The sequence below is a fragment of the Eretmochelys imbricata genome, chromosome 1 (assembly GCF_965152235.1).
Source record: "Eretmochelys imbricata isolate rEreImb1 chromosome 1, rEreImb1.hap1, whole genome shotgun sequence".
In the NCBI taxonomy this organism is placed as follows: Eukaryota; Metazoa; Chordata; order Testudines; family Cheloniidae; genus Eretmochelys; species Eretmochelys imbricata.
The window spans coordinates 166,161,699-166,184,592 of NC_135572.1; the positions used below are offsets into that span (position 1 = coordinate 166,161,699).

Below are 22,894 nucleotides of genomic sequence, written 5' to 3' on the forward strand. Positions count from 1 at the left end.
CCACCACAACAAAATCTGAAAATTAACTTAATGTTTGCAGCCTCTCACATTTTTCACTCTGCTTGTATGTCATACTCTGCTTCTCCTGAACCCTTCATCTTCTCTATGTAAAATGTTAACTCACTGGGGCAAGGACTCTCTTATTATGTGTTTTCACACTGCATTGCACAATAGGGCTGCAATCTGAGATGCGTCCGTACATGCTACTGTATTACAAATAATAAATAAAATGGGGGAGAATCCTCTTTACCTAAATATGACCTGCAAAGGATTATTTAAAAAAAATAGTTTAACCCTGAAAGTTGTTTGCATGTCTCAAGACAGCCTGAGACAGAACAGCATTTGACGTATAACATTGAGCACCCAAATGGGATCCCATTTCAGGTTCCTCCTCCCATGTCTCCAGTTCTGTGATGATGACACAGATCATATTGCTGTTATGACAAAAATATTAGGAAGGCACACTGCATTATGGAACATCAAAAGTAAACAGTATTTAAAACATGACATGGTATGTTCTTGAAAAGTTTAATTTATTTTATATTCTTAAGGTTATAAAATTGTTTTTTAAAAAAAATGTGGATTTTTTTTTTAAAACCATTTAGGTAACCTCTTATTGGCAGTGTTTGTTGGTGTGCCAAATTTCCTGGTATCTGTGATGGCACAGAATGAGACATTCTGGAGTGGGGTGGGAGAACAAGAACTGGACAGTGTTATACTGGGGAAAGGTAGAGTTTGGAGTGAAATCCAAAAAGGAAAACAAAAAAAGTTAGTTTAAAATGTGTAAATTTTTATTTATAGTTATCTAACCCTTGTTCGGTGTTGTTATATGCCCTGTATCCCAGATTATGTGGGGCACTCAGCATATATGTTATCACCAGTTTGAAAAATATTTGCTTTAAAGCTCAGTTTGCTCTGCACACATGCACTATCAAATATAGTATGGCTCAGCACCAGTCAGCCTGCCAATCCATCACACTTCCAAAGAGCTTGTGGCCCAATCTCTCAGTTAGGGTACAGTACTTTGCACTGATGGAAGAATAAGAACAGAAAGTAACAGAAATCATCAACAAAAGCTGAAGTTATCATGTCTTTGATAAATACAGGTTTCTTCCATGTACAAATTTGCTCTAGGAATTAATGTGTACTTGTTTAAAATTGTTCAAATAGCTACTCATATCCTAAAACCTAATTCTTACCCTTGTATCTGATGAATGGCAGATTTCAGAAAATCTATTTGAAAAACAAAATAGTCAATCGAATATTTTGACTAGTAAGTAAGAAAAAGTACAAATTCATGTACAGTATGAATGGAAACAAACCTGACACCTATGTACATCACATGATAGTATGCTGGCATAGTTGTATTACTTCCTGGTTCCCATGATAAAATGTGCTGGAAATTCTGAGAGTTCATTGTTAACTTCTGAGGTGGATTTATCACAGATGCTTCTAGATTAAAAGAAAAAGTTGCTAAGATTAAGAAGTATTTGAAAAGGACAACAAATGCAATACCATTATACATGGTAATTCTACTCACCAATTAGTTAAATATCAGCCCCCAAAAAGATAAGAAAACTACAAGACTGAAGATGAAGTCATTTTAAATTGCACATCCATTGCATTGGAGGCACAAATGCATGGGACTGTCCTGATGGATATTATCCACATAGCTTTCTTACATGGAAATGCATAGTGAAGTCAAAAGGATGCTGGATGGAAGTACACACACATCTTTTGAGCTATTTCAGGGATTTTGCTTAAAATATAATGAAAATTCTTACCTGGCAAGCTGAACAAAGTAGCGGTCAAAATGCCGAGGTACACTGGAAATGAAAACGTGTATATATATTTATTCATTAAAGAAATTGTACGTGTGTTCTACAATATTTGTCAATGATAAATTAGAGTTCTTATTCATTTACTATTCGTGATACTAATCTTGTTCTCCATCTCTCTCATCGTTTGCCTTTCAGATTATACCATTTTTTCTTGATGAAACTGCACTTGAATTATTTCCTTTCTGTATCAAATGCTTTTCTGTTACTGTCCTTAAGAAGGTGATCAGTGATAGCTCAGGTGTTTCTAAATAGCATATCATTGTGATATTTAAGCACTATATAATAATTAAAGACAGCCTGCAGTGGGGCAGCTGCCCCACTCCCTGAGAAAAAGGGCTATAACAGGCCAGGGAGGCTGTGCAGACCAGCAGCCAATCAGCAAGGGCCTGTGGAGAGCCAATCAGGGCAAAAGGAGAGGCAGCCAATCAGGGCCAGGCTGGGTCCTATATAAAGGCTGCCTAGCAGCAGTGAGGGTAGTTTCTTCCTGGCTAGCAAGGGAGGAGGATTGGCTCCTGAGGTGAAGGAGGGAGCACCTTGGACAGAGCAGTGCTGGGCAGGCTTGGGGGAGCAGAGAAGAGCTCCAGCCCAGTTACCTGCCAGGCTGTGGCCCCTGCTACAAAGGGTCAAGAAGGTGCATGGGGCCAAAAGGGAAGTGGCCTAGGGAAGATAGGTGGACAAGAGGGCAGAGAGAGGTTGCTGCTAGAGGGTCCCTGGGTTGGGACTCAGAGTAGTGGGTGGGCCTGGGTCCCCCACTTCCCCTTCCCCTGGCCACAGAGGAGCGTGGCCGAGACAGACTACAACTTGCCCCTGAAGTGAGGCGCTAGACTTTTGGGTTGTGGTTGGCCGCTGAGGCAGGTGCTAGCTGAAGGACTGTTATCTTCTGGCTCCCCTCCCCGGAAGGGGGTGAGATTGGAGTAGTGGGCAGTGTCCTGAAGAGGATGCCACTGTGCAGAGTAGCACTGTGGGTCCCAAACCAGCAGAGCAGACAATGGGTGAGACACCATGCACAGAGGGTGCCCTGCAGCTGGCAAGAGCTAATTCCCAGAGCAACCAGCAGGAGGTGCCAGCAGTGTTGAGTCCTGAACCCATCACACAGCCCCAGTAAATGGAAATTTTCACACAGCCTCCCTTGTCCCCAATATGTATGTGTGGGTGCTTTTTTTCTTACTCTTCCCCTTCTTGCCATCTCCTTTCTCTCCTCCAATCTTCCAGAATGTGGGATGGCATTTTCCTGGCTCATTCAGATCCATGTACCTTGTCACTCAGGCTCACTTTGATCTCCCCTGCTAAGGTATTACTTAGCCACGTTCCTGCTGCTGAAAATACGCTGCTCCATAGACCCAACAGTCTTAGCTTGGGTCAGCCTAGTTGAAAAGTTCTTTTAGAGCATGGTCATGGAGGGTTGTGACTGGATAATTGGTTTTTGAGGTAGCTCAGACCCCAACCTATTAAGTACCTGGCAAGTTAGTGCCCAGGCCTTAAATTCAATCTGGAAAGGGATACAGAGCCAGTAGTACTTGAGGAATATTGGTGTGATATGTTCACATGTGCCTTGGTGGCTACATGTCAGGAGTGTGGATTTCTGAAATATTGTAGTTTGTTAGCAGTTGCAACATATAATTCACTGCTTTCATTTACCTCAAGCCCTATCGCCTTCTTTCCAAACTAAAATCTCAGCTGTCTCTCTCTGGCATCTCCTTGTGAATGTTTAGTTGTTAGCAGAGCCCTGCGCGGATACAAATTTACATCTGTGGATGCGGATAGCATGGATGTGGAACTGCAGGGCTCTCCCGGGAACTGCAGTGGCGAAAGGAGCAGAATGTGGGGCCTCCACTCCCAGGAACCAGTACCCACGCCGGCAACTCCTCCAGCATAGCTGTACTACTCGCAGCCCCGTTCCTAGCCCTGCCCCCATCTGCATCTCCTGTCTGGGGGTGTGCGCGCTGCTTGAACACAAGAGCGTGACTAGGGACAACTGCCTGTGAGCCTAGTGCCTGCTCCAGTAGGAAGGGCTGGAGGGTACTACAGCTGCACTGGAGGAGCTGCCAGTATGGGGCGCTGGCTTCTGGGAGCAGTGACCCCACGTTCTGCTCCTTTTGCTGCTGCGGGTTCCAGGGAGAGCTGTCTGGTTCTGTGGATACAGATTTATCCCCACGGGTATCCGCATCCATGGACCTAAATTTGTATGCGTGCAGGGCTCTAGCTGTTAGCTGAAGCTCAACATGGCTGAAACGGAGCTCTGAATCTTTCCACAAAAGCCATCCAGGCTCCCTCCTTTCTCAATCACTGTGGACAGCACCAGCATCTTGCCTGTCAGTCAGGCCTATTACCTGGGCATCTTCAATTCAGACCTCTCTAGGTCCCCATGTCCCAGCTATATCTAAATTTTGCAGATCCTTTCTGCAAAACATCTCTAAAATACAGTCTTTCCTTTCATCCACACAACTAAAACCCTCATCTAGACTCATCATCTAGCGTCTCAACTGCTGCAACATCCTTTACTCTGGCTTTGACAAAACACAATCTTACCCCACTCATATCCACTCAGAATGCTGCGGCAAATATCATTCCACTAGCCCATTGCTTTGACCATGTTACCCCTCTCTTTGCATCCTGTTTCTGACTCCCTCTTCTTTATTGCATCAAATGTAAGTTGCCTGTCACTTTCAAAGACCTTCACGGTCTATCCCCACCCTCCCTACCATCTCTCATTTACTATTCAGGTGTCAACCCCCACCTCCAACTGGCCAATACTGCCAACCTCCATTGCCCACTTGTTAAATTTTCATACAAGCACCTTTGTACTTTCTTCCATCCTGACCCTCACACTTTGGGGATGTTTATGGGGAGCTCTTGCCAAGTTATCTCATTGTCCTTCAAATCTTTCCTTAAAACTCTCATTTACCATGATGCCTCCAAAAAATCAATGAGTAGGCCACTGTTGCACTGGTACCACTGCCTACCAAGCTGACCAACATTGGCTTTTTTTTTTTTTTTTTTTAAATACTCCTGCCTGTTGGTATCCACCTATTATACTTCCTATCTTATACTTAATTTGTAAGATCTTTGGGGCTTGGACAACCTTTTTATTTTGTTTGTACAGCACCTAGCACAATGGGCTAAGGCTCCTAGGTGCTACAATAAATATAACAATTTTAAGCTTTTTAACAAAAGTCACAGCATAGAAGATTTTGAAAGGAGTCTTAAAATACATGAACACTGAATGGAGGACTGCAAATTAAAGGCAAACCCACCTTAATTCAAAGTGGGTTCAAGATTGTAGTGGGACATCATCCCAGGTTAAGAAGGAGGTTAATAAGCTTGAACACATTGGAAGGAGTTATCCAGCATTGATACAAGCTAGTAACATTTTTGTATTTATTGTCTGAATGTTCTATTAGGGAAAGTCATTCTTGTTTTAATTTAAAAGTTTCAGTCAATGAGCAGAGTGATATACAACTTAGCAGTGAAATAAACTACATGATCACAATGCAGACAAATGAGATACAAAATAAAGTGAAATGTCCCCAGAGGTCTAAATGTGCTGAAATAGCAAATTTCTTGCTACAATTGAAAAGACAAGCTTTTAACTCAGTCATGCATGCTTATAATGCTAAATGTAATACAGTATAACATTTGATTGTACATGGGGAAAGACTTTCCAGTCTAATATTGGAACACTGATACAAGAATTATTTCCTGGAAATACCCCCAATTGCTCTTATTATAGTGTAAATGAAGTGTCCTAATTACTGAAATTAAACAATAAGATACCAATGTAGAATCCTCGAAACTGCAGACAAATTTAGAGACATTTCTGCGATGTTCCTCACTATTGTAACTAAATGCCTCTCACATAATTTTATCCTCCCAGTATCCTTGGGAACCAACTCTCACACAGATTAAGCAATTTGCTCAAAACCACGCAGTAAATCTGTGGTGGCACCTAACAGAAACCTTTTCTCTTGAGTTTCAGTCTGTGACTTAACCACAAGACATCCTTCCTGTCATAGCCCTTCCTCCTCCCTATGACTGCACAACAAAAATCTATTAGAACTGTCGTCAAAAAGAGCAGAAAAATCAAGAGAACTAGAACAATTTATTTCCTGCATTAGATTATCAACTATTTTAGAAAAGTGTGGTCAAGTGGGATGAATAGTAAAACATTGCTTTAAAAATAAATATATTCTATAACTTTTATAATATGTAGAGTAACATAAGTTAAGATTTTAAGCTTTTGGGGGCAGGAACTCTCTCTCTTCCCATACATGTAGCAGCTAGTACCTTTTGGGTGCTTCCACTACACAAATAAGATATTACTTCTGCTTTGTTATGATACTGATCCAGCTCCCAATGAAATAAACAGAAAGTTTTCAAGTGATGTCAGTGGGAGTTGGATCAGGCCCTACCACTTCTGTAAGAAACACACTACTGCTACTACTTTTTTTTTAAATTTAAAAAAAAGTTGTAACTGAAACTACAGCTATAAAACAACTTTGTAGAAGGTTTAGTCTCTGTCCTCAACAGTTAATAATTTTTAAAAATTATTAACTTCTTTGGCAAGCACAATGGGTGAAATTCCTACTCTGGAGCATTCACATCACCCTCAACAACCAAGTTTCCTTACATCAACAAACTTGGTGAGCCTTAACATTAAATCACATTTGTCAGCAATATAATAAGATTCCAGGAATGTCACTCTGTCACTATGAAACCTAAAATGTCTGCTGAACCAATATGAAGCAATGGAAGCAGCCACAAGAATGGTTGAAGACTCTTTGTTCAGAATATCACCAGGCTAAACCATCACAGGGTTTTGCAGTCTTTTACCAGCCAATTAAGTTCTCAGCTATTCTGACTTTACAAATTATACAGTGTGGTGTACAGATACTGTAAATTAAACTTGTGTGGTGTACCTGTATTCTACAGCTAATTTGCATGCAGCAATTTCATTAGTTCTATGATGGAGACTGCACCATTGGTGGAGTAGTTGGCCCACCCACCATACCTGTGCGCCAACTGCCATCCACACAAGTCAATACAAATCTCCCAGCACAGTTTTCTAGATGCCAATCAACACAATTACTGTGTGATGGAGTATACCAGATCCTCTGAAGCCCCCTGCTGGAGACCTCATGGAACTGCCATACCTCACCCCAAAAAAGGGGCAGTGGAGTGGGTCCTCCAAGCTGTCTAGAGTGGCTGTGTGGGACACAGCCAATCAGGGCCCAGCAGCCTAGTATAAAAAGAGCTTCAAGGCCATAAGAAGTACAGTTCCTTGCAGGAGCTGAAGGTGTATGGCTGGCTGACAGAGCTACAGGACCTTGGATGAGGTAGTGCTGCCAGAAGGCAGAGAGAGCAAGAAGAAGCCCTGAGCTGGTTGTGGGGCCTCCATCAGGACAAGGCCCTGAGGTAAGGGTGATGATGGCACAGAGCTGCAGGGAAGTGGGTCAGGGAATTAGAGGAGCAGCATGACTTAGATAAGAGGACACAGCGACAGCTGCTCTCTACAGCGTCCCTGGGCTGGGACCTGGAGTAGTGAGCAGACCTGGGTGTGTCCTGTGTTCTTCCAGTGGCTAAAGGGTGGGGGGGCAGAAGGAGGGAGGGGACACGTGGCCTGGACAGTGAGGCACCCCAGAGCGGGGAACTGAACTATAGTGGCCCAGCTGGAGAGTTGTAGCCAGGAAGCCCCAAGAGGGTGAAGACGTTTCCAGAGGAGGGACAATCAGAGTGAGTGTGCAGGCATACACGCAGCCAAGAGGGTGCTCGCAAGAGGTGAGTGCACCCTGTTACACACCCATATAACAAGGATGCACAATAATGCCAAACACAGAGACCCCCTCACAACAGCATGTGCCCCTCATTCACCACATGAACAAATAGCCCAGCACAACACACAATGACTAATGTCACTCTGAAGCTTAGAACATCAGTTGCGTTAGTGTGAAGTGATCAAAACAGCTACAAGCATGGAAAAGAGCTCTTTCCGATTAGGCCATCACCAGGTTTTGTCATTACTATTGCTGACCAACAACAGCCATTTTTTACTTTTTTTTTTTTTAAACACAGCTCTACAAATTACATCTGGGCAACAGTGCCAGCTTTCAGCTACTACTTTCCTTATAGAGTGCTCTTTCTTCAATATGATTGAGGTCCTGAATAGGTACAAAAGTTGTATCACTTCAACTATACTTGCACAGTTGAAGTGGTACAACCTGCTAATGTGGATGCAGTTTTACTGGTATAAAAGTGTCTTCTACCACAATAGCTTATTCCTCTTCCACTATGTGAATCAGCACTCTTATACCAGCATAACTGCATTCACACAGGGGATTGTACCAGCAAAGCTATTTCAAGATTTTTTTTTTAATATCACACCCTTATCCAAAATAGTGATATTGGTACACAATTTGTGTACAGTTCTGGCCTCAGATAGCAAGAGGAAACAAACTGGAAGAAGCTGTATCTTGGTTTAGATTAGAGGAGGAATGAGAATGCAAAGGGATATGATTTGCAAGTTAAACGGGGAATCTTCAGGGCAAATAAATTCACTGCTTATTCTGTTTCTTTTTCTAGAGAGTTAAATGAATCTCGCCAAAGCAGTTTCCTGTTAAAATGGCAGATGAGCCAGATTTTTTAGTTGTATAATGTTGTAGGAGCAGGATTTTATACTTGTACTATAAGTATTAATGTAGGATTTGATTTCATCCTGCTAGCCACCCTTTCATAGTCCCAGAGGGTCATTCCTTTCTGCTATTCAGAAAGTCTGTTTTCCCATATGCATTACAAATTGGGCCCTCTTTAGTTCTTTGTTTTAAGGTTTAGTTAGTAAGACAGTATTCTGTACTGTCTGTTAAGTAGATTAGAGGAACATTGGAGGCCTGGGTCTCAATGTAAACTGTCTTGGTTATAAAACTTAACAAGGTTTAATTTCAGGTTTCAGAGTAACAGCCGTGTTAGTCTGTATTCGCAAAAAGAAAAGGAGTACTTGTGGCACCTTAGAGACTAACCAATTTATTTGAGCATGAGCTTTCGTGAGCTACAGCTCACTTCATCGGATGTGCATCCGATGAAGTGAGCTGTAGCTCACGAAAGCTCATGCTCAAATAAATTGGTTAGTCTCTAAGGTGCCACAAGTACTCCTTTTCTTTAAGGTTTAATTTGTAATGCCTTTCTTGCTTGATTATAAAATACTGTTTGTATTCTCAAAGTCTCTGTAAAAGACTGTTTGGTCTCTGTAAGACTTTGTGTGAATGAGGAATGAATGCATGAATCAGGAAAAGATAAGGTGTGAAGGCCATTGTTGACCAGATGGTCAAGAAAGGAGGAGCGAAGACACTTATTGAAATTTGTTGATGCTAAAGAACCATCAACGTGCACCCATGATTGAGGAAGGGCAGATTTGATGACCCTGAGTTGGAGGCTAGCACCCCTAAAGACAGGACAATTGATTAAATTGAAGCCAAGACAGGATAGCTCATGCTCAAATAAATTGGTTAGTCTCTAAGGTGCCACAAGTACTCCTTTACCTTTCATAGGTGTTTTTGGAATGTTAACACCAATCAAGGAGTAACCAGTCAGAAACTGACACGGCAAAATCTATAGACTTCAACAGAGGAAAAAGGACTATAAGAACAGGGTGCTTGGCCATGGGACTTCGGGTTCATCTTGCCACACTTCAGGAGCATCTGATCACGACAGACAGAGCCCTGCTCCCCTCTGCGACCAATCTGGCTGGCCACTAGATTGATCCAGGCTCTGGACTGGTAACTCTACACCAACGCGTGTGTGTGTGTGTGTGTGTGTGAGAGATCCCATGTGCTTCTTATAAGTATAACAATGTTAGGGTATTAACCCTGCTAAATTCCAATGATTTAAAATCCTACAGGAATAGCATACAAAAGTTTAGGACAGGAAATGAAAAATCCTCTCCCCATCTGAAAGTACAGGGGAATTTAGGGATGTAGAATGCAACACGTTGTTCCAGAGCACCCCATTATTAAAAAATGCCATGGAATCTTTACGGACCACTAGCAGTCTGGACCTTGATTGTGTGTCTTAGTCAAAAGGCAGCACTTCTAACAGTACAGTTCTCTCTAATAGCATGATGGTACATTAGGTCAGTAATTACTCAGAAGGAAGAGTGTAATCAATGAATGATCAGCACTGTTAATGTTCTATCCAGTACAAAGAAATAAGTAACTTACCAAGTTGACAAAAACACAGTGGTACAATCACTACTGCCATAATGATTTAGAAGCACATCTTATTGATTGAAGCACTCATTTTACTTCTGGATCTGCAATTATACCAAGCAAAACTTCAACTTCAGCATAATTACTGGATGATTGATACTACAGAAGCCCTGTTGTGCTTTTAGAAGAGCTGATATCACACCTTTAATGTCCTATGAGAACTGGGATGAAACAGTCTCTCTAACATGAGAGATGCAGGGTTTGTAGTGTTTCAGATAATTTATTCTTTAAACAAATGTTTGCCTATGTGTATTTTCATTAACTGTTTATATGAAAACAGTGTGACAGACTGACAATATCCTGAATGACCTTTATCAAATTAAGTTGAACATCTTTGGGGTCCACTGTATTAAACACAATTCTGTCTGTGTTGTGGGCCTGTATGTATGTACCCTCTCTTGGAGACTGACCAATCTCTGGAAGCTTTTATGAAATTCAAAGGACTTTTTGGAACAATATCTGTGAACTGGATATCCTAGGAAGTACCTGAGGAATGCAAATGACCCACTTCCAATTTTTTTTCTCTGAACTATACCATGGGGAAGAAACCCAGTGTCTACTAATTCCAAAAATTGCCATTAATGAGGTTGTGGAAGTAGTCACTCCACAGAGATTGAAGCCATGCTTATTGTATCACAATTACTCTGGGCTGGATGGACATCACCAGGATGCCAAAGTAGTTGCAGTATGGAAACTGAAGTTGGGCAACCGCCTGCAAAGTGACCAGAAGAAATGTTTCAAGGATACACTAGAGCATAACTTGCAACAATGCAACATTAATGCTGAGACACATCAGAAACAGATCACTCTGGCAAGCAGTGGTCAATGATGGGGTTACCCAGTTCGAGATCAACTGCTGTAGGGATCTTGAGGCACAGAGGCTGAGCTGCAAACAGTGGCAGACTCGGGAGACACAGATTGTAATCCCTTCCTCAATATTACACTATGTATGCACTTCATACAGAAAGGACTGCCATTCTTTCCTTGGCTTTTTTAGCCACAATCGTACTTGGAAGACATAAAATAGCTGCTGGAGTCATCTTCGGTCATGAAGGACAACAACAGGAGTTAACTCTAAGCTAATTAGCGTGTGTGGGTTCTTGTTTTAAATGTATACTCAAGGTAATAAACATTAGAGAAAAAAGTAGGCCATAGCAATTACCCTGTTAACGGTATCTGAAGAGAAAGCAAGCAGGTTCTGTTTGGGCAGCCTGCCTCTGAGGATAACGCAATGTAGGCAGGAAATGATGCACCCTGGAAATACCCCAGTTAGATGGGAGAGGAACATGTTTCCATCCAAATGGGGGAACTGCTGTGGAACTGGGAGCCTAGAGTGGGTGCCCTTGCTGGAACACTGAGGAGAAATGCAGGTGCTCTGAACTGTGACAGTTGGGAGCACTATGCCACTAGATCCAACATAAAAAATGGTTTGACTGTATGTGAAAGGCTACTAAAATATGTGGCTTTAACAATGAATCTTTTTGGAAAGATGTGGAACATGAGGGGAAATTCAAGATGCACAAAATAGACTTCATAATTATATTACTCTTGGCCATAATTATTCTATCATCTTAATATTGGTAAAATATTTTCAGGATGTAGCTGTAAATTCCAAACAGTGCACTAAGTTCCATTTTTGCAACCTGATTGCTTTCAATGAACAGATATAAATGAGGGCATAATTTGTCCTGAAGAAATCTTGTTTCTGGCTCAAGCGTTCTCACCAGAAATAAGTTTTGACTCTTATGTCTCGGGGAAATTTTACAAGTTAGACAGTTAAGAAAAAAAACCACTTTCTAATTTTTAGAAATGTAGGGCTGGAAGGGACCTGGAGAGGCTATCAAATCCATACCCCCTGCTGAGGCAGGATTAAGTATACCTAGACCATTCCTTACAGGTATTCAGATATTTATCTACCCTGTTCTTATAAACCTCTAAGAATGGGGATTACACAACTTCCCCATGTATCCTGTTCCAAGAAATTAACAGTAAGGGTGGTTAAGTGTGGTTTTTTCTTTTCCTAATATCTAACCTAAATCTCCCTTACTACAGATAAAGCCAATTACTACTTGTCCTACCTTTGCTAAACAAACAGAACTGATCAATCAAACTGAACAACTTATAACAACCTTTCCAATATTTAAAGAAATATTTTTGCTTCCATCCTGGGCCTTATTTGGATTAAGCATATCCAATACATTCAACCTTTCCTCATAGATCATGGTTTTTCTAAACCTCCTTATTTGTGTTGCTATCCTCCGACTCTAATTTGTTCATGACTTAAAGTTGTTCATGACCCAGAACTGGGCACAGTACTCTCTGAGGCGTTGCCTGTGCCAAGCAGCTCAGGCCAACTACTTCCTGGGTCTTACAGATGGTATTCCTGTTAATACATCCTAGAATATTTGCCTTTTTTGCCACAGCATCACACTGCTGACTCATTCAATTTGTGCTCCATTATAACTCTCAGATCCTTTTTCTGCCATACTGCTGCCTAGCCAGTTATTTCTTTCTTCCTAAATATAGTACTATGCACTTGTCTTTACTAATTTCAGACCAATTAATCAAGATAATTTTTAGTTCTAATCTTGTCCTCCCAAGTGCTTGCAACCCTCCCAGGTTGGTGTCCTCTGCAAATTTTATAATCTACTCCATTATCCCAGTCATTAATGAAAATATTTAACAGCAATGAGCAAACTTCATTCAGATGCCACTGAAAGACAATAAATGGAACCTCACAATGCCCTTTTTACAGTCACTTTAAAGAGCAGAAGTACACTTTAGTAGCGTGTCACCTTTGAAGGATTGGATCCTTAAAATATCCATCTATTCAAAATGGGCTTCCAAGACCCTGATCCTGCAAACATTTTATGCACATGTTTATCTGGACATACGAGTAGTCCACTGAAGTCGGTGAAAATAATCATGTGCAAAGTCAAGCATAAATGTAAACATTTTCAGAACCAGCCCCTAAACCCGCAATGGAATGTGTTTTTGAAAAGTGATGGAATGCTCTTCAACAGAAAGCTTAGACATGATCAGCTATTGAATGAAACCATTGTTCAAGTTTGCACATCTGCATTACTGTGTCAATTTCCAAAACAAGAATATTTCTTAATCCTTACAATAAATCACAAGATAAATGCAAAGTACTGAATATCTAGTGCTATGCAAGGTAGATGTATTAGTTACTTTGGTTATTCAGCAGAATATTTAGAACAGAGTCCTAAAGGTAACAGGCATGTCCATACAGTCATGCATCTGATACAATGAATAACTTTCATTTAAAATGATACTGATTTGAAATCAAGTAACATGCTAACAAGATTCAGTATTTTGTGGTTAAGCAGTACAGCTTGTTGGAAAACTTAGTTAAATTTTCCCATCAGAACTAGCATATTCATCAAATCTAAGTGTTCTGTGAAGATGTCTTGAATAAATTCTGACAGAAACCAGGCAGATTTCCTACCAGCCTGCCCACCTACTGGGTTGCTAGGACTCTGGGTAGGTTGGGGAGAATCAGAAACATTTTGAAAAGGTCAAAACAATGCCTTTTCAATGTTTCTAAAACTCTTTTTGGATCTACATTTTTGTGGAGAACTTTGAAATTTTGGTTTTGTTCTATGTCAGAATGAAACCAGATTTTGAAATTTCAAAATCCTCCTTAACTGAATTTCTGTTCTCAGCATGGCTGCTTAATACTGCTGTTAGAGGTGTATCGAAACTTTTTAATCCAGGGAACTAAATTACTTACACACACTTCTGTAGCTGAAAGGTCTAAATACACATGCAAACAACCCTGCAGGAAAGGAAGAAAAGAGAATGGAAAAAGAAGCCTTTAGCAGACAGAAGAAACACTACAAGAAACGCATTACATGACCCTTTATAAATGAAAGGGATTAAACATTAAATAAATTACACTAATACAGAGGTAAATCAGTACAATGCCACATACCTGACATCACCCAAATGTACATCACTGTAAATGCTATATTCTACAGTGATACACTACACTCCAACAGGTTAGTATTGTACAAAGAGGAGATAAATGCAAGTGTTAAAGTAAATTCTTACTTTCTAGAGTCCCTCCCTGATATTGAAAGGTCATCTTAAAAACAAACAGGCATGCCCCAAGCATTGACAGAAGGTAGTTTCACCATCCCTATAACACGTGTATTTCCAAGTATTAATGAAACAGTAACAACCTAAGAAAAGGAAACTAAATTGTTTCAGTTGTTTGGATGTAGTGTCTCTTATAAACAGTCAGCACTTAGCAGCAGCAGAAAACACTGTTTATGGAATTATAGTGCATAATTAATTCTAATCTGTGATTTAGCATAAGGGATTACATATGGCTAAATCTGTCATCCTGAAGTTATACATCAACCTGGAAATCTTACTTACTTAAAAGGAATTTTATCTGGCCTTTTGTAAAATGGGAGACAGTCAAATCTAAAGACTAGTTACAGCATTTAATGCTCACCTACTTCACAGTTAATGAACTCAAATGGTCATCTTTTCAACATTTTCTCTAGTGCTTTCTAAATATTTTTGTTACAGGGAAAAAAAACTCAGAAGTACAAGAGCAATCCCTCTGACAATATAAATTTACCAAAAAAAAAAAAAAAAGCTGAGGCAAAGGCTTGCAGGCACATAAATGTTCTTACAATGCATATACTTTTTTAAATGTTATAATTTTAAAAAAAAAAGCCCACCACCACCAAATACTAGAAACTTTTAAAATTGCATCTGTTGAGATACATTCAAATAACAATTCTGCCCCACTAGAGTTGCAACCACATTATATTCTCTGAATGGAGCCAAAGTATTGCAGTGTTAGCTTTTTATAATTAAGCTTAAGGAAGTATTTGTTGATTTGGATCTTTCAGGGAGAGAAATAAATTGAAAGAGGGAAAACTGCAATTTGTCACAGATGACTTCATTTATGGATCAGTTTTACAGTTCTCCATCTAAAACATCTGTCAGTGACTTGTGTGTGTTAAAACAAGCTGAAAAGAAGTCGAGGCCATTGCTGTGGACATCCATAAATCTAAAAATATAATGGGAAGTGGCAAAATACCCGATACTCTATTGGTTTCTTCAAGTCTGATTTAGCCACACGTTATGGGCATAAAACTTCTTGTTTAAGAAATTGCTATCAAAATGCAAGTTGACTTTGAAATTAAGCTTTGGTTAACTTTAATACAATTTGTAGTTTTTGGGATAAGGAATTTGTCAATTACCAATCCTTAATTTCCCTTTCAACTTCTAATACTTGGAAAAAACAGCATGTGTCCCTCTTGAAAAGGGTTTTCCCTACATCCACAATGACAGAATGCAAACTTGGTGATTTGGATCTGTATATGGACACTGAAACTCCAATGGAAAGAATGGTGGAAATAAGTTTTTTTCCACAGCCTCACTTCTACAATAGCACTGCAGTCACACTTGCTGATGACTATTCTGGACATAACTGTCAGTATTCCATTACACAGAACTGTGAAACTTTGCCTCAGGCTATGTTTACACTCGGAACATGACACAGCTGCAGCTATGTTGCTGCAGAACATCACTACAACAACAGGAGCGATTCTCTGTTGCTATAGTCAATCCACCTCCTTGAGAGGCAGTAGCTAGGTCAGCGAAAGAATTCTAGCACTGTGTACACCGGGGTTAGCTCAGCTTAAAACTACATCTCTCAGGGGGGTGGATTTGACACTTTTGAGTGATGTAGATGGGTCGACATAACTTTTTAGTGAAAATGAGGCCTCAGGCTTCACTAGGAAAGAACTAGCACTCAGACAAGCCATCCCCTTAATCAGTGTCCTACTTGAGAATTCAAACTCAACTCTGAATTCGCAGGTTTCTAATATTGGCTGTTTAACTTTATTACCATTCAAGGTTGTTATACTATATAATGCAGGGGGGGGGACAAGGGGAAAGGATAGCTCAGTGGTTTGAGCATTGGCCTGCTAAACCCAGGGTTGTGAGTTCAATCCTTGAGGGGGCCATTTAGGGATCGGGGCAAAAACTGGGGATTGGTCCTGCTTTGAGCAGGGGGTTGGACTAGATGACCTCCTGAGGTCCCTTCCAACCATGATGATCTATAAAAACACTGATATGTGTCTGCAATATTTCAGGCCAAACTCTCATGAACAGCAGTCTGATAGCTGGACTGTAAATGAAGTGAACAATACCACCATCATCCTTTTAACTGACTAATCTTGCTTAAAGATATCCAGGGGAACAAAGATTTGCCTGCTGCAGATCTACTGAAAAGTCCCATTCCTCTAAACCTTGCAGGCCCTCAGTATCAGTACATAAATAGGAAGGGGGTTCCTCTCCAATTGGCCTCCTAATGTCTACAGGACTGGGGCTCTCTTGCAGAAATGGGAAGTTGGGTGGGACTATGCCTGGCAAGAAGCTTGGAGGATCAGCAGAATCAGGGGAAAAGTCTCTGTCCACATTCTGCTGCCCATCTCCCAAGAAGAGACTCTTGAACCCTTGTCACATTCCATCAGGCTACCTTGTGTTGCTCCTTAGTCCCCATAAAAGGAGTTCCAGCAAGTGAACATTCCCTTACCTTGCATCCAATGCAGTGAGCTGTACCTCACAAAAGCTTATGCTCAAATAAATTTGCTAGTCTCTAAGGTGCCACAAGTATTCCTTTTCTTATTCCCTTACCTGTTGCCTCTGACTCCCCTAAAACTTAAGCTAAGTCTACACTATAGCCTATGTTGGCATAACTTATGTCACTCAGAGGTGTGAATAAATCACCTCCTGAGCGCCATAACTTACACCAACATAATCGCTTATGTGTCCAGCCCTATGTTGGTGGGAGAACTTCTCCTGCTGACATAGCTTCTGCCATTCACTGATGTGATTTTATTATGCAAAGGGGGAGCTCTCGCCCATCGGCATAACATGTCTTTGCTAGATGCGTGCAGCTACATTCGTACAGCTGTACTGCTACAGTGCAATACGTTTAGACATGGCCTTAGTAAGCTCTCCAGCCCCCTGACAACCTCCTTATCTCTGTGAACCTCATGAGACCTGGTCCACCTTGGGCCCTTAAGAGGCTCATCATTTCCTCAACTCCCATGAGCCTTAGGTTGCTTAGCTACTCCTCCCCACAACAGGTCATTACTTTTAGTGACCCACAAACTCTCTTGGCTCATCAGCCCCTTGGCAAACAGCCAAAGATTAAACAAACTTATTAAGGCCCATGGGCCACTTGGGGTGGCCTCCATGAGCCTAAAGGCTGGGCTACATGAGAAATTTAGATTAATCCAACTATGTTGCTCAGGGCAGGGGTATGAAAAATCCACACGCTTCAGTGATCTAGTTAAACTGACCTAAGTGTCCATGTAGACAGTGCTAGATTGATGGAAGAATTCTTTCCTCAACCTAGCACTAACTACTGCTGCTTAGGCAGCTGGATTAACTAGAGAAAGGGCAGAACTCCTCCCATCTGCATAAGTCCTGCCTACACTTGAACTACAACAGTGCAGGGACATGGGGGTGGGTGGGTGGGAACAGAGTATCCTCAGTATTTCTCCAAATGTTCACAGGGGCTTCTCTTCCAGTGTGGTAGACCTCAGGAGGGCAAGCAAGGAGTGGAGGTAAAATAACCTACTTGCTTCCACTCTTCAATCCCTCCTGCTTGTAACAGCTCTGTCCTCTGGAAGAGCTGCAGTCTGCAGCAGAGCAGAAGAAAATCCCAGACATCTCTGCTACCCCCCCCCCCCCACACACACACACCTTGAACTTGAGTAGGCTTGGTGCCAGTGTTTTCACCAGGAATTCAAATTAGGTGGGGGTGTTCAAAATATGGGAGGGGGGTGGTGAGGACCAATGAGGGGTGAGATCGTTAGGGCAAAGGTGGGCTGTATTGCACTGTAGTAAAAACTGAAATGTTTCATGACCACTTTATTAGATTTAACTCCTGTTTTTAAATATCACACAAATTTAAAATTGGCTACAGAAGCCTACTATGAAGCACTATATCTACATCCTTCTTGGTTTCTTGTTGTAATTTTGCACAAGTCTGTTAGTTAACTTCTCAAATGCAGTGCATTCATTTTTGGTGGCTTCTTATGTGCCCGGTACTTCCAGTCCTTCAAGATATGCTCATGATCCCGCAGAAAGCGACTTCTTTCAGAACACAAAATTCTATTCAATAAGGAAAAAATGCTCAACTGTAGCTGTTGTGACTGGGACTAGAAAGAGATTAATTCTTACTACTTTCATCCCAGGAAACATAGCCTAAAAATTGGGTCAAACCACTAGCGATGATGAAATTGAAGTCAACTCTTCATTGGTTCATCATATGATATTCCACTTTGTGTTCAAACTCTCTATTCTGTCATGATCACAGGGCAGTCCCATTGCAGGTAGTACCTCATTCCACTCAACTGTCAGTGTTCTATAAGACAGGCATCTGTAAAAGCTATGTAGAGGTTGATAGAATGAAGAAGTTGCTGTTGTAAAGATGTAAGAATCAAGTCTGAGTATTTTATATTTTTTTCAGGTGGTTTAACACACACTTCTTGTCCTCTTCATTTAAAGAGTCAATAGAAGTGCCCTAAATAGTCAACTTCTGAACTTAAGTCTTTGCTTCTTCCAGTATGTTTTCAATGGATATCTGATTGATCCAAGCATAGCTTCCACTGTTGGACAGAGATCTACTACTGATGTAGCAGATGCCTGGTTGGCATTGTTTAATGCCCCAAGCGGTTTCAACAGTAGACTTACAAGAGAGAAGGACAATTGTCTTCTCTGAATTTAGTAGCAAAAGCCGTCCACCAGCCTCACTACTTAGATTTGTCCCGTCTTGGTAGATACTTTCCAAAGTCAATAATAATGGCTGCAGGAATTTTAAGACAACAGCCTAGGATCGCTCATGAGAGAGCCAGCAGGTTTTCCCAGATTGGACTAATTTGACTTCAGTCCCAGTGTATCTTCTATATTTTGGACTCTTGCTGAAAAAAGTATAATGAAGACATTAAGTTTATAGCTTTTCAAATGCCTTTTGAAGATTCTGAAGCTCCTACTAGTGCTAGTTGGAGTAGATGGCCTCTGCATTGTGTTTTGGAGAGATTAGGGTTACACTTTTGTCTGATCAAAGCTTGTACTCCACTATGTCTTTCGGAGAAGTTTGCAGCTCCATCAAATGCATAAACAGCCATCTCTTTGGAATTCAATTTACAAGCATTTAACTCTAAGACATGGATTGTCAGAGATACAGCCTACCACTGACCTCAAGATAACGTATGCAGTGACTTAATATTTGACACCCATTTGCACTGGTTCATCCATCTGCCATGTATGCACATTTTCTGAATGCGGTGAGGGAGTTCATGTTTTCAGCGGCTGAGTCTTTCACTGTTGCACTGCATGCTTCTAACCAGTCAGCTGAGTTTCTTGCAGAACAATAGTGAGCATTTGCTGGTCTTGTTCAGAAACAGTGTCCAACTTCAGAATTAACAAATGTTAATCAATGGCTATTATCCAGCGTGGGCAGGGATGCAATACCATGCTGAGAGCCTCTGCTTGCCAGAAACTGGGAATGGATGACAGGGGATGGATCACTCAATTGCCCTGTTCTGTTAATGCCCTTTGAAGCACCTGGCATTGGCCACTGTTGGAAGACGAGGTACTGGGCTAGATGGACCATTGGTCTGATCCAATGTGGCCATTCTTATGTAGAAATTAATTATGTTTAGTACAGAAACTCCCCAAGATAATGACCTCTCAAGATAACAACCCTGGCAAATGTGTTTTTTGTTTTAAAAATTTTGGCCTACTAGGAAATGTATATTTATATAAGTCTAGCATTCTAGAACCATCACTAAAACATAGTACAACAAATGTTCCTTTAACGTGCCCCTTCCTTCTCCCTCTACCACACCCCACCCATAGTTCTTGTCCTTGGTCAGTGAAGACCCAGAGTTCAAAGGTGCTTTCTCATGAGTTCACTTCCCACCCTGGGAGGTGTGGAGGAGAAGGCACCTTGCTCATTCCTCCAGGTGCTTGCCACTTGCTCTGGCTGCTGTTGTGTATCATGCCACCATTCACTCCATTGCTTATGGCCCTGCGCCATCACCTTCTGCTGCCACTGTCACCTCTGTGAATCAGTCTCTTGAGGTTACACCCAGCGTGGGAACCTCATAGCCTAGCCTGCACTTACTGTCTCTTCCACAGAAATACTGTCCTACAGCAAGTCTAAGCACTTAGATCTGATTATTAGTGATTTCAGCTCTAGTGGTCACTTAACAAAAGACACTCTCTGGCACCTAATAAGCTTTATCTTTAAATAAGGGAGAGATGCAAGTCAAATAGTACCTGTGACTCTTAAGCACAGCCCTCACCACCAAAGAAAATCCCTGCCTATGTCTCCCCTCACTTCCCCCAGCTCCACTGGGATCTGCCATCCAAACCCCTTGCTTATCATCAAGTGCAGTTCAGTTGAGGGTAACCAGTACTTCATCTGTAATGAAAGAGGTGCTGGAGCTCAAGCAAGCTCTTTACTTGCATAACTGATGGGGCAAGCCCAGAGGGCCTGGGGCTATAAACTGTCAAGCCTCAAGGGGCTGGGGCTCAGCCCTGGCAAAAATTAAGCATTGAGGGTGAACCCCTCAATCAGGACAGACTACGTACAGTTCTGCTGCCCTTTAATCATACAATAAGGATAACATTTCATGACCCCCACATTCAGTACTAAAGTGATTTGTAACCCCCCACCAACCCAAATTGACCACTTGGGTAACACAGCTCTGTCTGCTGGATACCTAGGCAGAGTAGGTGAGTTCATGTAAATACAGTCTGGTCCTGAAGCCTTCCCTCCCCCCCCCCAATCACTAGCGGTCGGGCAGAACTCAGTCAGACCCTGCTTACAAATCAGAATTTGAAATTATAAGGTTGATCAGCATTGTGGAAATGAACATGCTGACAGTGTCAGAAAAACCAACAGCTGTATGAGGAAGCTGGTCTTTGTTCATACTTTTCAAACCTAGTATACTTTTCCAGGTACAAGTATTTTATCAAACACTGCATGGGCTTTGAAGCATTAAAATACACACTTTAAATTTCAATTCAAATGTCTAACCACTGACTACATTGGCAACACTGCGCTGTAACTAGCTGACCACATGAGGGGGTGTTGGGAAATCCCTGGAAGGGCCCCCCCCAATCCCTCCCAGCCAGCCGCTCTCCCGCACCACGTCTCTGACTGGAAACAGGCTCCCTGCCCCAGCGACAGCCCCGCGCCGTTCCAGGGCCCGGCGCTACCCCCAGGGCGGCCGCACCCCGGGGCAGCAAGCGGGGCGCTCGGGGGCCGCAGCTGCAGCCTCCGGCCCAAGGCCCCAGCCGAGCGCGGCAGGGGCGGCAGCACAGGCCCGGGGCTGGGAGGCGAGGGGGCCGGCCCCTGCCCTGCTCCCTGCCGGGCAATCCGCTCGCCTGCTTCCCCAGCGCCCCCTGTACCTGGCAGCGGCGCGGCCCCCCCAGGAGCCGGGGCGCCCCGCGGCTTCTCATGGCGACCCGGGCCGGGCTTAGGGCTAAAGCGAAAGCGCCTGGGCGGGATCTGCATCGCGGGGCGGGAACGAGGGTGGTGCGTGAGCTCCGGGCATCTGCACATCCTGGGCCCCGCTGGCCGGGCTCCCTTAAATGCTACTGCGGAGCCGCTTGCTTCCCCGAGAAGAGCGAGGACCGTGACCAGTGCGTGAGCCTGCGGCGGGAGCCAGCCCCGCATACGCCACAGCCTCCCCCGCCCCCCACTACCCCTTACAGCTCCCCACCAATCCACCACTACCCCCCAACACTCCCCTAGACACCCTCTGACCACAAACCACAACCCCCCTACAGCCCCCGATCATAAACCACCCCCCAGCAGTCCCTACAAATCCCCTAATCAGACACTACAACCTGCCCAATGACCCCATACAGCCCCATACACCTCTCGCTCCCCCAAAACGCTTGCCACTCAGCTAGTAGCACCCTCCAACCCCCTGCACACCCACCACAACTAGCCCCCCTGTGCACCCTCCAACCCCCTTCACCACACACCCCACCTCACTCAGCACCCCCTCACACACAGAGCCCCACCTCAAATCTTCCATACTGCTGCACTTAGAATCCTATAAGATTAGGGTTGGAAGAGACCTCAGGAGGTCATCTAGTCCAACCCTCTGCTCAAAGCAGGACCAACCTCCAACTAAATCATCCCAGCCAGGGCTCTGTCAAGCTGGGCCTTAAAAACCTCTAAGGATGGAGTTTCCACCACCGCCTCCCTAGGTAACCCATTCCAGTGCTTCTTCACCACCGTCCTAGTGAAATAGTGTTTCCTAAGATCCAACCTATACCTCCCCCACTCCAACTTGAGACCATTACTCCTTGTCCTGTCATCTGCCACCACTGAGAACAGCCAAGCTCCGTCCTCTTTGGAATGCCCCTTCAGGTAGTTGAAGGCTGCTATCAAATCCCCTCTCACTCTTTTTTTCTGCAGACCTAATAACGCCAGTTCCCTCAGCTTCTCCTCATAAGTCATGTGCCCCAGCCCCCTAACCATTTTCATTGCCCTCCGCTGGACTCTCTCTAATTTGTCCACATCCCTTCTGTAATGCGGGGACCAAAACTGGATGCAATGCTCCAGGTGTGGCCTCACCAGTGCTGGATAGAGGGAAATAATCACTTCCCTCGATCTGCTGGCAATGCTCCTACTAATACAGCCCAATATGCCGTTGGCCTTCTTGGCAACAAGGGCACACTGCTGACTCATATCCAGCTTCTCGTCCACTGTAA

General features: G+C 42.8%; 1 protein-coding gene across 3 annotated transcripts in view; it reads right to left on the reverse strand.

Moving 5' to 3' along the window:
• Positions 1-21,721, reverse strand: part of IFNAR2 (interferon alpha and beta receptor subunit 2) — a 37,772-nt gene extending 16,051 nt beyond the window's left edge. For 2 of the 3 annotated variants that reach the window (XM_077819242.1, XM_077819225.1), the window contains exons 1-4: positions 21,578-21,721; positions 10,049-10,140; positions 1,785-1,826; positions 1,323-1,452 (exon numbers count right to left, since the gene is read on the reverse strand). In XM_077819242.1, coding sequence (XP_077675368.1) covers positions 1,323-1,452; positions 1,785-1,826; positions 10,049-10,088 — 212 coding nt within the window. In that variant the 5' untranslated portion in view covers positions 10,089-10,140; positions 21,578-21,721. Of the gene's footprint in view, positions 1-1,322; positions 1,453-1,784; positions 1,827-10,048; positions 10,141-13,850; positions 13,899-21,577 lie in introns of those variants that run through there. The other variant, XM_077819234.1, reaches the window with a different exon arrangement.
• Positions 21,722-22,894: the final 1,173 nt, after the last annotated feature.